The sequence below is a fragment of the Thamnophis sirtalis genome, unplaced genomic scaffold, assembly GCF_051295495.1.
Source record: "Thamnophis sirtalis isolate CommonGarterSnake01/CBP01778 unplaced genomic scaffold, rThaSir2_p1.2 scaffold_12, whole genome shotgun sequence".
In the NCBI taxonomy this organism is placed as follows: domain Eukaryota; kingdom Metazoa; phylum Chordata; class Lepidosauria; order Squamata; family Natricidae; genus Thamnophis; species Thamnophis sirtalis.
The window spans coordinates 50,655,535-50,669,583 of record NW_028261392.1 but is presented as its reverse complement, the minus strand read 5'-3'; the positions used below and the strand labels follow the sequence as shown (position 1 = coordinate 50,669,583).

Here is a 14,049-nt window from a genome sequence, read left to right as displayed (position 1 = left end):
TAGTTGCCAGCCGACACTGGCTGGCCGATGGAATACGGAGGAGGCCCAATCTGTGTGATCTTATTGGTCGCAGGGAGGTAATTGGCAGGAGGCGGTCTCTCAAGTATCCAGATCCACTACCATGTAGGGCTTTATGGGTGATTAACAGCACCTTGAAGCGCATCCGGAAGTCGACAGGTAGCCAGCGCAGCTCGCGGAGGATAGGTGTAATGTGGGTGAACCGCGGTGCACCCACTATCGCTCGCGCGGCTGCGTTCTGTACCAGCTGAAGACGCCGGACGCTCTTCAAGGGCAGCCCCATGTAGAGCACATTGCAGTATTCCAGCCTAGAGGTCACGAGGGCCCGAGTGACTGTTGTGAGTGCCTCCCGATTCAGGTAGGGCCGCAACTGGCGCACCAGGCGAACCTGGGCGAATGCCCCCCTAGCCACAGCCGTCAAATGATGGTCGAACGATAGCTGTGGATCTAGGAGGACTCCTAAGTTGCGAACCCTCTCTGAGGGGTGTAGAATTTGACCCCCCAGCCTGAGAGATGGAATATTGGTGGAATCCTTGGGAGGGAAACACAACAGCCACTCGGTCTTTTCTGGGTTGAGCACAAGCTTGTTAGCCTTCATCCAGTCCATAACCGCCTCCAGACCCCGGTTCATCACGTCTGCCGCTTCATTGAGTTGGCACGGGGCGGACAGATACAGTTGAGTATCGTCCGCATATTGATGGTATCTGATCCCGTGCCTGCGGATGATCTCTCCCAGCGGTTTCATGTAGATGTTGAATAGTAGGGGGGATAAGACCGAACCCTGAGGCACCCCATATGTTAGGGGCCTAGGGGACGATCTCTGCCCCCCCACTAACACCGACTGCGACCTGTCTGAGAGGTAGGAAGAGAACCACCGTAGCACGGTGCCTCCCACTCCCACCCCCCGCAGTCGTCGCAGAAGGATACCATGGTCGATGGTATCGAAAGCCGCTGAGAGGTCAAGGAGAACCAGGATGGAGGGGAATAGCTTTCTCTGTATGTTAAGCAGGGTGCAATAGGGGTCTTTGAAAATAAACTATCACTTTTCCTCCGTTATTTGATTATACTTCAATGGATTGTTTTGATTAATTTCTGTATTCAATCACCCTTTTATATAAATGGGTGATGTTTTTAAATGTGTTATTATATATTTGATTTATTATTTTTGTTGTATAGTGTGAGAACACAGGTTTTTTTTTAGTGGTCCTTTACATTCAAATAGCCAATCAATCAATCAATCCTTCAAGCTAAAACAGAACATACACTGATCTTTGAAAACATCTGGGCCACAAGACCCGTGATTCCAAAAACGTACAACTTCGTTAATGAAATACTATTTGTTTCTGAGCCCATGATGTTCTTAAAGTCATTCGCAGCTTTAGATCAGAGGTCACCAACTGGTGGTCCGTGATAAAAATTTTGGTGGTCCACAGTGCACCCAGGTGGAGGAACTGCTCCCGGATGACCAAGGCTAGTCCTCTGACTAGAGCTCTGAAATATGGGACCGGCCAGGCAGCTCGTGGTGGGGATGGAAATCTCCACCGTAGAGGGAGGTACATGCAACTTGCAACTTTTTAAGAGGTGCAATGTGCAAGAGTAATGCAGCCCTCGCTGGCTGGAACGAGGTAATGAAGCTGTTGCATGGGGGGCACAGGCGGGCTGAAGCAACAGGAGAGAGGGGGGAGGGAGGGAAGGAGAGGGAAGAAGAAAGATGAGATGAGATCCCAGTGTTTTGTTCCAAATGGCTCTTTGAGTTTTTAAGGTTGCAGAAACAGGCAGCCAAGCTAAGTGCCTGAAGGACCCCATCCCATCACTGGGAGTCCAGGCGCTTCAGCAAGCAGCACGCTGGGTTCATATTAATGGTCTGCAGGATTTAAAATTATGAATTTAGTGGTCCCTGAGGTCCGAAAGGTGGTTGCCCCCTGCTTCAGATCATTCCTAAACAACTTTCTATTGCTGATAAGAACAAAGGATACTGTATATATAGTATGCATTCGGTGTCTCTAGAAACATACTTAACATAGAACAGAGATTGATCTGGAACTCCCAAGAGGAAGCTTATTATCTGTTTTTCTGTCAGATGGCTAAAATCAGTATAGTAGGGCTCTGGAGATATAAACAAAATGGTGTTTAATTTGAAATGCTCAGCACATTTCATTATTGGTGATGTAACTGCTGACTTATTTTTGTATTTTGCACTTTCAATTTTATTTTACCTTACTGTTGTTAGTCTCCTTTTTTGCATTTTTTTTATTTTTAAACATAAAAAAAACCAACATAAAAAAATTCTCATCCATTACATACAGCATGTCGTTTGGTTACAAGTGTTTTTGCATCCATATTCTCAATTACATATACAATCACAGATTTTCCATCTAATATAACTAAATACCTCACTTTCACTGTACAACATATATTCAATTATGATTAATATTTCTTTCTTTTCAATAAACCTAATTACTTTACATTCTTGATTATCTGTTTAATAACAATATACCTTTATATAATCACTTATCCCATTCTGAATATTTTTACAATATAAAAAAAATTACCAACTATTTATATTTGTATATCTCATATTTTCAATTATGTATAATCCCACTAATCATCTAAGGAGTATGCTTATGTTGATTACTGTATAAGAAATACTAATGCTCTGAGGGTCATTTCAAAAAATCCTTTCTAAGTGAGCACCTAGAAGCCAAGAGGAACATACATGCCACATTTCAACTTTCTAGGCTTTACGGTTCTGGAGATTTCGTGGTGTGAGTGGTTTTCGCTTTTACATAGAGAGATAAGACATTTTTGAAGCCTGCCAGAATTCCTTTTAGATACAGATTTGTTTACATCTGGAGGAAAAAAAAATCAGATCTCCAAAAATCAGAATACCACCCTGTACAATATCAAAAAGTAATTGAAAAAGATATTTTGTCAAGCTTTGTTCAGCATAAATAAAATGTTGTTTACCCAAATTTCAAATTTTGTTGCTTTTGTTGAATTAATTTGATAACATTCTCCATTATGCTACTCACCTGTGAGAAGGTTGATAATTTGTGATAAAATAGAGGATTAGTTGATTGTTATGAATAAGGGGCTTCCTTTGATTTTATTGTCTCTTCCTAGAGATATATGATGAAACCATAAAAAATCTATCAACTAAATTAGCTACTTACCAAAATAGTCTCTAGGCCGATAACCCTCAGTTTGGTAATAAAGTATCTGTAACATTCTACCCTTCTCCAAAAAATAATTATTTTCATCCATTAGTTTCATTAAGACTTAGAACATCAAGAAATTAGAGCTTGGCTAACAATAAGCTTCAGCAGTATGTGTTAATTTTACTAATATAGATGCAATTTTCTCTATTTTTCATAACACAGTTAATTAGAAATTGACTCTTAAAAAAATTTTAAATATAAAAATTAAGCATACTCTTCACTTAGCTTCTTAAAGGAAACCTTGCCAAACTGTTAAATAATTGATAATTATAACATATTTCAAAAATCATGTATATTAAAATTCAGCTTACCAGCCATTTTTATTGACGTATGTTGCTAGGTAACCATGATTTTCCCAGTTATGAATAGTTTCTGTCATTCCCTCCTTTTGGAAGATGGATTGTAGACCTTTAAAAATGGCATTACAATCAGCTAGACAAAGAAAAAAATGGGTTAATAAATACATAGAAATATTTAGTACGTTTTATCATGATATTCTTATCAGATTTATGAGCATAAAATGATCACTGTTCAATTTCTATACCATTTATCAAGTATTGGAAACCCAGTTGTTAAAATTCCTTATGTATCTTCTCTTAATAAATCTTGATGAAGACATTTTGTTTTCTGTGAAGGTTGCATACCTAACAACTTAACAGCATTTTTAGTAAAGATTTGTTTCCCAATTGTTTTAAAAACAGAACAGAACAGAATAGAATTCCTTATTGGCCAAGTGTGATTAGACACACAAGGAATTTGTCTCCAGTGCATTGTCTCTGGGGCCAGTGTGGGGCAATCATCACCACCTCTGCCCCCTCCCGCAGGATTTTCTGTATGACCTTGGGAATCAGGAGTAATGCTGAATAGGCATAGAGGAGTCACTGGGGCCATGGGCATCAGAGAGCATCCACCCCCTCCGCCCCCCATGTCTGATACCTGAAATAAAACCTCAGGAGCTGGGTGTTGAGAGGGGTGGCGAATAGGTCGACCTCCGGGCATCGGAAGTGCCTTGCCACCTCCTCAAATATTGCCGGCTGCAGCCTCCACTCTGAATTGTCCACCTTGGTCCGGCTGAGCCAGTCGGCTCTGATGTTGTCCACCCCTGCTATATGTTCCGCAATCAATGACAGAAGGTTCCTTTCGGCCTACTGCCCCAGTCATTTGGCCTCCTTCGTAAGGGCCTTCGATCTGGTCCCCCACTGTCTGTTTATATGAGCCTTAGTTGTGATGTTGTCTGTGAGGACTAAGATGTGGCTGCCCCTGACAAGGTGATGAAATTGACGGAGGGCCCGGCGGACCACCCTGAGCTCTAACCAGTTTATGTTGTGAGTCAGTTCCGCCGGGTTCCATTGTCCTTGCGCCATCTGAGCCCGCAGATGGGCGTGCCATCCGAACAGGCTTGTGTCCATTGTTACCGTCACCCATCTGGCGTTCTGAAGATCTCACCCTTGGAGATTGCCGGGGATGTCCACCAAATCAGTGAGTGGGATACTTCTGTGGGCAGAAGAACCTTGGTCTGGAAGCAGTTCATGTGCCTTTGCTGGAGGTCTCTGGTGTGGAACCGAGCCCAAGGGACAATGCCAATGGCAGACACCGTGGCGCCAAGCAGCTTGGACAGTGTGGCTAAGGATACCCTACACCCCCTGGCTACCTGAGCAGCTAGCTGCCTAAGAGAGAGTTGTCTTTCTGATGACAGAGAAACCGTGTCTGCCTCTGTATCTATCAGGGCTCCTAGGTGGACCAGACTAGTGGAGGGGTGAAGGTGGCTTGTGGCCAGGTTTACTAAAAATCCGTGGTCTCTCAGGACTGCAATAGTAGTGTTTAGATCCTGTAGCGCACACTTGAAGGAGGACAACTGCAACAGCAGGTCATCTAAATAACATTGAATTCGAACAGGAACCTGCCTCAGGTGAGCTGCCAATGCTGCCATTACCTTCGTGAAAACTTGAGGGGTGGACGACAACCCAAAATGCAGGGCTCGATACTGGAAGTGGTGCCCTAAGTAGCAGAACCTGAGATGTTTACAGTGTTCCGGGGATAATGAGTATATGCAGGTAGGCCTCTTTGAGGTCTAGGGAGGTGAGAAAATCTCCCTGTCTAATCCCTTCCAGGATGAAATGCAGTGAATGCATCTTAAACCTCCGATAGCGGATGAAACGATTCAGGCGTTTCAAGTCAAGATTTGCTCTCCAGCAGCCAGAGGCCTTAGGAATTACAAAGAGAATAGAGTAATACCCCTGACCTTGCTGCTCTAGAGGCACTGGCTGGATGGCCCTGATGTCCAACAGGTGTTGGATGGCCTCCTGCATCAGCAATCTCCGGGTCGGGTTGCTTGAGACAGGGCAGCTCCGAAAGGAACTCGGGGGGTTGGACTGGAACTCGAGTGAGAGACTATACCTAATGGTGTTCTGGACCTATTTGTTGGAGGAGGTTAAGTCCCAGCAGTCGCCGAAGTACGCAAAGCACCCCCCAATGGGAGGTGAGCTAGGTCTAGATCTAGTTCTTGCAGAAGGAGCACCCACTGCCATCTATACCCCCTCGAAAGGGCCTCTTCTTCTGCCTGCCCCTCTGCTGCCTATCTGGGTACCTCTGCCTGGATGAAAAACCTCCCTGGTACTGCTTGGGGCCTGAGTACCCAAACTCCAACCCCTGGAAGGAATCCTGACCCTGGAAGGAGGACCCGAAATCCTGCCCCCGGGAGTTGGGGCATCTAGGGTATGGCGCCGCCCTGAAGGTGAACGGTGGGGAGCATCTTCCGCTTCTCCTTGTTCTCTACCAGGAATGGATGGAGGGCTGCTCCAAAGAGGGATTCTCCCGTTAAGGGGGCCGATGCCAGGCCCCATTTGTGGCGTACTTCCGCTTGCCACTGCTTCACTGCGAGATGCCACAGATGAGGCGATCGCCCTGGAGGCAAACCTGGCTGCAGCTAAAATAGCATCTGAGGAGAATTGGGTGGCGGCCACCAGCTTGTTGATGTCTTGGTGAGCACTGCCATCCGAAATGGGAATTCGCTGCTGCAGGTCTTGCAGCCACAGCAGAGAAAACCAGTTGAAGAAGGATGCGGTGGTGGCTGCTCTCACTGCCCAGGCCGCTGCTTGATGCGTTCTCTGTAAGGTGAGGTCATGCGGGGCCGTGACAAGCGCATCGATGGTGGATTGCGAAAGCACCTGGGCCATGCCCCTGTCCAAGTTGAAGAAGGTCTTGTCCATGGAAGTGGGCATGGAGCCTGCCGTGGGAGAGGCCCATTACCGCTTGATCATATCTAGGAAAGACTTGGGTGTGGGCACCGTGTTTGCCTCGATGGCCTGCTCCTCGAAAATGTTTTCCGCTGAAAACCTCTGGGGTTGTACCGGTGTTTCTGTTGGCCTGTTGCCAAGCTTGGCAGATGCCTTGGCCTTGAACAGAAAGGATTTGTACAAAGAGGGCTGGAACAATCCGGAGAAGGTAGGTTTGGGAGGAGGCATGCCTTCGTCCTCAGAGAGTCTATCCTCTTTGATTTCGCCCTCTTCGGAATCCGAATCGCTGTCCTCCTGGGAGGAAGCAGGTGATTCTGGAAAATCTTTCTCCTGACTCCCTAGCCCTTCCGAGACCCTAGGCATGGGGGCCGCCTGGGTCTGCATCTATGGCTGTTGAAAGATGGCTCCCATGCACTGCTGCAAGGCCCACATCGTAATATCCTGGAAGTTGGGCATCCCTGATGTGGATGGTATTCCTGGCCCTGTGCCAGCAGGTGTGGACGGGAAGGGCTGTGGCGAGGGTGTCGCTACTGTGAAGCGTGAGGGTGATTGCCATCCTTGTGCATCCCCCCCAGATGCCCGAAGTATCAAAGGGAATCCTCACCTGTGTGTGGGGGGGTCCCCATCTGCAGTCCTGCCAGGAGAAAGAATCCCTGGAAATCCTTCTCCAGGTTCCTGGCCAGGGGTAGCCCTCTTGCTGCTATCCTTGTGGCAAATGCATCCAAGGCTCAGTGCCTCCGCCTTTCATATTTGGAGCCAGGCTTTGGGGGCTTGTAGCTGCAGCCTGCCGCTTTGGCCCCCTTGGAGGAGACATGCTTTCTCTTTGCCTTTGCCATGCCTCCTCCACTTCCCTTAGCAGCCTCTGTAGCAGTCTTTGACCTGTTTAGCTGCTCTGCTGCTCCTCTGCTCCTCCTGTGAGGTTGCTGGCTGCTGGGCTGAAGTCTTGAGTCTTGCCGATATCCTCTGTGCTGCTGGGCGCCGACATCTTGGATCATGTGGTTTCAAAATGGCCTCTGGTTCCAAATTCAAAAAGTTCCTCTCCCTGGGAACAGGTGGAAGCGGCTTGTGCCTTTAGGATTGCGGCACGGCTTCCGCTGCCGCTGGAGAGCTCTCTCTCGCTTCCTATGCTCTCTTCCGAGCTTTGCGAGCTACTGCAGGCCACTATCTCTCTTCGGCACTCGCGGGCGTTCCGCTGTGTTTAAAAAACCATGGTTCACCGCTCAACCCCTTAGGCGGAGCGCTCCGGTGCTAGCTGAGCCTCTCCGACGTGACTGCCTTCCTGGGGCTTCCAGGGGAGCGTCCCCTTGCCTGCAGTCTCAATTAGTGCCCTAAGTCTCTCTTTATGACCTAAGCTGCATGTTGCCCTGAAGGGCTTGCTGCATGTGCTCTCTCTCTCTCTTCCCGGCCAGGGAATCAGCCAAGAGCCAGTTACTCACTCAGGCAGGGAGGCAGCGAATGCAATCCAGTTAACAATGAGTTCAATCCTTTTTTTAAAAAATTTTTCCAGCAGCTTGGGATGATCACAACTGCCCGTTGAGGGGCTGAGTCAATACCTGGGTGGTATCTGGTGACCAGAGTATGGCCCAAAGAGCTTATCTGACTCAGCCCAATCAATGAGAGGACAAGGTCAACCCATCCTGGATACCCCCCCTCACTATGGAGAAGCTTGAGGGTGAGGCCAATTATTTTAACAGGTGGCAATGAACATCTGTTCATTGTGAAGAACATAATTTTTTAAAGTAAACAAAAAATTCCTCAAGTTAATTTATAATTTAAGTTAAAGATATTTTTTGCATTTAATACTTTGATTTCTCCTTTGTATTTAATTTTTCAAGTCAAATCAATGGCCTGTTATCTAAAGAACTAATTGTCAGCTAGCCTGCTGCTTGTTACCACAAAAAAGGGAGGAGGGATCAGTGGAGAATTGTTCATTGCAGTTTTGCAACTCCAGCCTGGATTTCGCCGATCTCTCCAAGGCCATTTCTGTTAGCTCTAGTATGCAGTGGCCTCTGGCTACTGAGCTACAAAAGGGTTGGGCTGTACAATTTGTTTCAAGTTGCTGTTTCTGCATGCTTTGCCTCAGAGCTTGCTTAGAATTGCTTGCTTTCAGTTCATTCCTAGTAAAAGTACTTTTCTCTATTGAGCCAAGGATTTTTCTTTGCAAGGAAATGGGCAGAGGCAGCCATGATATTAGGCAAGCTCTACTTTTATGGTAGACCCGGAGACAGCAGTCTACCGTGAGGATCAAGCATCCAATGTCCAATCATGGGAGTGAGCTGAAGGAAACTGGAGCTACGGCTAGCTCCCCCATTAGACCATACTGGGCTTGAGGTGAGGCAGAGTAGCAAGAGGAGCTGGACTTCAATGAGAAGCCCATCAGGCTCAGATGGGCGCAGCACAAAGAAAAGACACCACCCTCTGGAGTGAAGCCATGCTGAACCAGGCCCTGTTCTCCATACAACTAGTTGTGAGGAGTCAAAGTGGCCAAGAACCTCTTGCACAGACAGCTACTCAAGGTTCCTGGGTCACCCCAGACCAAACTGCAAGCCACTCCGCCTGCAGGCACTGGCTCCCAAAGTTCCCAGCCTTAGGGTTAAATATGGGGGAGACCATCAGCAACTGGGGTTCTTCCTGCTGCAAATCTGGAACTACATGCAGGAATATGGCGCTGAACTAGAGATGGCAGAAGCCCAAATAAGACAAGTAACCATGGCTCTGGAGGGGGGCAGCTGAGTGGATGGTCTCCCTGCACAATAACAATACCCCCAACTGCGTAACTATGACCACTTTATGGCAGCCTTTTGTCAACAGTTTGAGGATCCCCTGGCTGAGTGTAAGGCTCGGATATGGATAAAGACCATCACCCAGGGGCGGCGGTCAGTGATCATGTACACCCAGGAGTTCCAAGAGTTGGTATGCTGGTTGGCCGCATGACCCAAAGTCATCTTCATTGACTGCTTCAAAGATGGCCTCAACATCTACCACACCTGTGTCTCACACGAGGCCTCACGAACCCTACAACGCTGGTATATGCTGGCGGCGGAAGTGGCGATAGACCTCATCCAGGACTGATGCTGCGAGGCCAGCAGATGTGAGGAGTCCTTCCTTCCCACACATAAAACATACTCCTGGACCACAATGTGCTTCAGATATGGGGAGGAAGGCCACCAAGCTGCAGCATGCCAATTTAGCAATTGCAACCTCAATGCCATGATAACTTGAGGGAGGAAGCAACGAAACCAGCTCTGAGGACCTGAGAGACAGTTCTAAAAGGTCTGAAAGTCATAGAGTTTGCCCCTCCTGGCTCTGAGGAGTTGGCAACGCAAACCAGCTCAGGTGAGACTGAAGCAATGACAACAATGATTCCCTGGTAAGTCAGTGGGTGACCCCTGTAATCCTCCCAGTGAAATTAGTGGTGTGCTCCTCAGGAACCCAAAGGAGAATGCTGGCTTTATTGGACTCAGGCTGCACTAGATGTGTTGTTAGCCCTGAAGTCGATGAAAAGCTGGGACTGAGGCTCAAATGGCTGAGGGTGCCCATAGAATTTTGCCAGATAGATGGGACTGTAGCTGGAAGGAGGCAAGCTCACTTTATAACTGAACCAGTAGAGATGAGAATGGGAAAGCATAAAGAGACTCTGAGTTTCATAGTGGTACCAGGGATGGAGAGGCCCCTTCTACTTGGACTGTCTTAGCTGCAGAAATGGAATCATAATGTGAATTGGAGGAGAGAACTTTTAAAGATTTGGCAGAAAGTGGCCAAGGAAGAAAAAAAAAGATCCCAAAATGTGGGGGCGACAGAAACAAAGGACAAAGGGAGCTGGGGGTAGCAGCTCGGGATCACTCAATAAACAAATCCAGAATCCTGAAGAAGTACTGGAACTTGCAATATTTATTTAGTGAGAAAGGCTCTGATGCACTCCCGCTCCATCACCCCACAGACTGCAGTATTGAAATCCTTCCCAGGGCTAAACTCTCCAAGCCTAAACTTTACTCGATGACTCCACGCAAGCTAGGAGAGCTTCTCACCTTCATAGATAAGAACATAAAATGTAAATTTATCCAACCAGTAAGGCCACGAATGGAAGCCCCATCTTGTTCTGGGAGAAGAAAGATGGGACTCTTCGTCTATGCACTGATAATAGGAGGCTAAACACAATGTGTGTAGAAAATGTCTACCCACTGCCCCTGATGAAGGACATGTTGGGGCATTTAGCCAAAGGAAAAATCTTCACTAAGTTAGATTTGTGGGAAGTTGTACTACAAGGTTCGAATAAAGGAGGGTGATGAGTGGAAACTGTGTTTAATAGCCATCAGGGATGTTTCCAATTTCAGGTGCTCCCTTTCTGCCTACAGGAGGCCCCCGTGGTGTTCATGCAACTGATCGATGAGGTGCATGACTTTTTGTACAACAGAGTGTTGGTATACTTGGCAACATTTTAATGGAGGACTATGGAGGAACATGTGAGATAGGTGTGGGCAGTCCTTAAAAGGCTCCGAGCCACTGAACTGTATGCAAAACTTTCCAAGTGTGAATTTCATCAAGATAATATTGATTACCTGGATTACCATATCTCAACTGAAGGAGTGGAAATGGACCTAGAAAAGGTAAAGGCAGTGTTGAATTGGCCCCTACCTGCACTAGGAGGCAAATGCAAAACTTCCTGATTTCACCAATTTCTATCAGCAGTTCGTTTCCTCATTTGCAAAGATCACATTGCCAATCACCAACCTTTTAAAAACTAAGAGTGAGGGGAAGCTGAAGCCAGGTCAGCCACTTAAGGAGATTATGGAATGCCATTTGAAGAACTCAAACAACTTTTTGCAGCAGAACCTGTGCTGTGAAGAACCCTGACCCAGATGCTCTGTTTGTAATTCAGGCTGACGCAAACGATATAGCCGTGGGGCAATGTTATTGCAAAAGAATGCCTGGGGGTTGCTACATCCATGTGCATACACCTCTAAGAAACTCACCAAAACTGAACAAAGGTGGGCCATATGGGAGAAGGAGGCAGCTCAATAACAAGCCTTAGCCACAAACTGCATGAAGGCAAAAATTCAACATGTTACCACCAACAGCAAATGTCGCCTCTGTAATGAGAAAGACGAGACAGTCGACCACTTGATCAGTGAGTACAGCAAAATTTCACAAATTGACTACCTACAACGTCATGGCCGCGTTGCTAAGATCATTCACTGGAGATTGTGCCAAAAGTTTGGATTTGAGTACAGCAAAAACCACTGGGACCATCAGGTTGAGAAGGTTTTAGAGAATGAGAAAGTCAAGATCTTGTGAGATTTCAGAATTCAGACTGACAAGCACTTGGCCCACAACACACCTGACATAAAAATAGTTGAAAATAAAAAAGTATGGTTCATTGACATTGCAATACCTGGAGATGCACAAATTGAAGATAAACAGCAAGAAAAAATCACAAAGTAACGAGACTTGCAAATTGAAGTTGAGCGACTGTGGAAAAAGAAATTGTGTGTTGTCCCAATTGTAACTGGAGCCCTTGGAGCAATACCCAAAGGGCTATCTCACTATTTGGAAATTTTAAATTTAAAGTTCCTTGCTCCTTGGTTAGGACTCGAGCTGTTGAGCTACCAACCAGCTCCAAAGGCTGTGAATCTCACCAAAGATTAACCACATAATAAAAAGAAGAACTAAGGTACAATCAAAGTTTTGATTATTAGGGGGAAAATGTTATGATATAGGATATAGTCAAATAAAGGAGGGATAAGAGTAACAACACATATATAGATATGGGTATAAACTTTAATGGGTGTAAACTTTAAACAGTGATTTGGAAAGGAGGATTAGAAAACTTTATTATGAAATATCATGGATGTTTAGCTAGAACAGGACATAAGGATTTAGTGTTAGTAGAGGATTTTAGAAATAGTAATTGAAAGGCCGGTATGTGGCTATGTATTAAATTTTGATATATTTTATGATGGATGCTTAAACAATTATAGTCAAATTAAAATGGAGATATAATGATGGTGACATGTATAAATATTTGAGTTAAAATACTTAAGTTAACATGAATTATGTTTGTTGACTGTGGAAGAGATGCACAAAAGTTTCTTTTTGTAACCAACTGATATACTTTCTATAGCATGTAAAGAAAAATGCTGTATTTGTTTTAAATTAAAAATTAAAAAAATATTTTTAAAAAAGAGAAACCACATGTACCTTCTTAGCCGAGTGGATAGTCCAACTGCAGAACACTTGGCCAGTTGCCCATTAGGCTCTGGAGGGGGCACGTCAAGCACATAAGAAGCAAGCTGACAAAAAATGTGTGACAGAGCCCCTAGCTCTGAGATCGTCCTAGCCGAAGTCACAGCTACAAAGAAGGCCACCTTAAAGGTAAGTAGGCAAAGCCTGGTAGATTTCAACAGCTCAAATGGTGCCAAGGACAATGGAAAAGTCCCATGTGGAGTAACAATGCACAAGAGACTTCCGGTTCACTGCACCCTTCAGGAAACTGTGCCGCCTCAGATGATGACAAATGGAATGTCTGTCATCACTGGTCAAAATCGTGGATAACACGGACGCCTGCCATCTCAGAGTGTTGGTTGCTAGATCCCTGTCTAGTCCGTGTCCCTTGGCGCACTACCTGCAGAAGGCAACCCAGGTCAAATCCAGTTGGTTGATTCATGTCTGTAGGCCTGGATAGTCCAGATGACTCTCCCGGAGAACTCTCCTCTTCTCAGGATGTCCCTCTCAAGTGCCAATCAACTGGAGCCACTGGGGATCTGGACGAATCAGTGACCCTTGGCTGAGAGAAACCCTGTCCAGGGGAATTCTCCAGGACCGTGACAGAGAGATTGACCAGGTCTGCATACCAAGGGCGTCTTGGCCAATGGGGGGGCAACAAGGAGAACCTCTGGCCTCTCCGCATGCACCTTCCTGATGACCCTGTGAATGAGGGGGAGAGGAGGAAAGGTGTACAGGAGCCCCTGAGGCAAAGGGCTGCAGAGGGCATTGATGCCTTCTGCCCCTGGTGACTGGAACCTGGAGAAAAATCTCAGTAGGTAAGAGTTCTGTGGACCGGCAAACACCTCCACCATGGGTTGGCTGAACCTCTCCGACAGGCACTGGAACAGGTCAGGATGGAGATGCCATTTGGGGTGATCAATGGTTGATCTGCTCAGCCAGTCTGTCTGGACATTGGCTGTTCCAGAGATGTGCTCTGCCCTTATGGAGAGGAGATTGTTCTCCACCCAGAGGACCTAGCATTTCTGCTTTGCGAATGAGAACTCTGGAACGGGTAGTTCCTGGCAATTCACATGCGCTTTTGCGGCCAAGTTGTCTGTCAACAAGAGCATGTGCTGGTCTGCTATCCTGTCCTGGAACCGCCAGATGAGCTGGTCTGAGTTCCAGCTAGCTGATGTTGTTCTCCAATTCCTCCTGTGACCACCGGCCCTGAGTTAAGCGAGATAGGGTGTGGGCACCCCAGCCAAAGAGGTTGGCGTCTGATGTTATGGTCACTTGGTTGGATTCCTTGAAGAGACATCCTTTCTCTAAGGCTGGAGAGGTCCACCAGAAGAGGGATCAGAGGACCTTTGGTG

The 14,049-nt window shown here is 46.5% G+C and overlaps 1 protein-coding gene across 3 annotated transcripts in view; it reads right to left on the bottom strand.

Moving 5' to 3' along the window:
- Positions 1-14,049, bottom strand: part of SMS (spermine synthase) — a 61,894-nt gene that overhangs the window by 35,140 nt on the left and 12,705 nt on the right. For 2 of the 3 annotated variants that reach the window (XM_014071826.2, XM_014071827.2), the window contains exon 2: positions 3,548-3,668. In XM_014071826.2, coding sequence (XP_013927301.2) covers positions 3,548-3,668 — 121 coding nt within the window. Of the gene's footprint in view, positions 1-3,547; positions 3,669-11,445; positions 11,645-14,049 lie in introns of those variants that run through there. The other variant, XM_087726479.1, reaches the window with a different exon arrangement.